Consider the following 2,105-nt stretch of genomic DNA (forward strand, 5'->3'; position numbering starts at 1 on the left):
ATCTTTGTAATTAAACAGTTTTACACTTTTAATCATCTAGTATTTATAATTCTAATAGTGAAATCACTGTTTTCACGCTGTCTCCTTCTAATGCTTCATTTTACAGTCAGTTCATCTGTGGGGACGTCTAATAAAGATCCTGGGGAGGCCCCACCAGGGGCCCCTGTGCTCCCCTCTGGCTGCGATAAATCCAGGTATAGATATTTAGATGTTAGAGCTGTTGAACTCTGGTGCCGATGCTGAGTCATTTATGTTTGAAGAAACCCAAACAGATCTGATGTGTTTCAGTTTGAATCAAACCCATAATTTGGATTATTTACGTCCCACGAGCCGCTGTGGAAAAACAAGCAGCTTCTATGAAAATGAAACGTTTCACTGAAAAACCGCAGCAGCCAGTTTTTCTCCAGTTAATTACGGCAGCGCTGAAAGTTTTCCAACTGCTTCATCATCATCATCATCATCACCATCATCATCGTCATCCAGACTCAGGGTACAGAAAATGATTTTTAACTGTTGACCAAGAATCTAAAGCTGGAGATGCTAATCTACGGATGTCAGTGGAAAATATTCCCGTTTCTATAATTAGAAGATGTTTGGGAAAAAGATGGAGGTCATCAAAGGTCATGGTTTGACGGAGGAACTCTTCTCACTGACGTGACAAACGTTCACAACAAAACACAAATGGTTGCAGATCTAGTTTACTGAGTGAAAAGCATGAATCTGCCTGATGTTCTTTAATCTTTGCAGCAGGTCCAGTTTTAGACCAGAGATCTGATCAATCCACCATCTGTCATGGAAGAAGATGGACCATCTAGTTTAGGTTGTTTAAGGTCCTGCTGTTAGAAGCTCACAGCATCTCCTAAACCTGGACCTTTTCTGCTGTGATAAAAACCTTCATGCTGAAGTCAAACTTCATGATGAGTTAACTCTGCTGCATAGCTGGACGCTGATCAGACTGAAGCTTCCAGCTCTTCACATTTTAACTTTAAAACAGGCCAGAGGAACCAGGATTCCTTTGACTCCATTTTTACGCACCGCTGCCCGTCGCCTGGATCCCTGTTTAGTTGCTCTGAACTGGAAACCAAAACCTTTAAAACTTCAGAGTTTATAAAAACATCTGGTCTGGTTAGAGTCCAACGGCATTTCAGAAACGGTTCCACTTACCGACACATTGGCCCCGGCTCTCATAGAAGCCCGGACAGCAGTGGTACCTCCTGCGGTACTGGGTCCTTACCGCCTGCCTGTAGGCTGTTCTGTAGGTGATCCTGAAAGATCCTCACAATCAGAAAGTTCTGACATAAAGACCCAGAGACAGAGAAACAAGGCGGGTCAGAACCTGTGATTCTGGCATCGGTAGGACGTCCGCGGGTCCGAGCACGGAACCTCCATCACATGGTCATAAGGATGGGAGTAGGACTCCTTCACTGAGGTGGTGTAGCTGGAGGCAAAGGACAAACAGTTCTGTTGGGTTCTGATCCAGTCTGGCTTTAACCCCTTCAGCCTGGTGGTTCCGGTACCAGGACCGACCGACACCTGGTTATCTATTTATAGAAATGGCCCAAACACAGTCACATGGTGTTTCATCCACACGCCTTTAAAACTGGGGCTTTAAATTGTTTCAAAATAATTTTTAACATGAATATTTTTGTTTAATAGCTGCGTAAACAAATAAAATGAGAATTAAAATTCCACCTGACGTGAGTGACTCTGCCGGAATAATGCAACAGCACCTGATCAGTTTTAGCCCCGCCTCCTAACGGCCGGCATCACTGGAAACTAGAGATTTAAACCTTTCCAACGAGGTGTCGGACATTACTAAGCAACTGTTTCAGGCGATGTAAAAGGCGTGCTAACGAATGCCTGCTGGGAGCGTAAAGCTCTCCGTATATCAGCATCAGTTCACGTTACGCTCGGCAGCCTGGAGGTTTGCTCTGCGCCATGGATCCTGCTTCACCTTCCGTTTCTCTCTATCAGTTTATTTCAATGAACCGTGACGGCTCAGAAGAGGAAAATGACCCATTTGGAAGCTTAGAGGAAATCTTGCGAGCAGTAACGGTGAAATGAGAAATCATTAGACAGCCTGGAGGGTGAGGAGGAGGAAGAGG

General features: G+C 44.7%; 1 protein-coding gene across 1 annotated transcript in view; it reads right to left on the reverse strand.

The window, feature by feature from the left end:
- LOC107097101 (multiple epidermal growth factor-like domains protein 10) overlaps positions 1 to 2,105 on the reverse strand; it is a 50,230-nt gene that overhangs the window by 29,743 nt on the left and 18,382 nt on the right. The window contains exons 4-5 of the mRNA XM_015394103.1: positions 1,337 to 1,541; positions 1,165 to 1,265 (exon numbers count right to left, since the gene is read on the reverse strand). Coding sequence (XP_015249589.1) covers positions 1,165 to 1,265; positions 1,337 to 1,541 — 306 coding nt within the window. The remainder of the gene's footprint in view (positions 1 to 1,164; positions 1,266 to 1,336; positions 1,542 to 2,105) is intronic.

The sequence above is a fragment of the Cyprinodon variegatus genome, unplaced genomic scaffold (genome assembly GCF_000732505.1).
Source record: "Cyprinodon variegatus isolate N-32 unplaced genomic scaffold, C_variegatus-1.0 Scaffold672, whole genome shotgun sequence".
In the NCBI taxonomy this organism is placed as follows: Eukaryota; Metazoa; Chordata; class Actinopteri; order Cyprinodontiformes; family Cyprinodontidae; genus Cyprinodon; species Cyprinodon variegatus.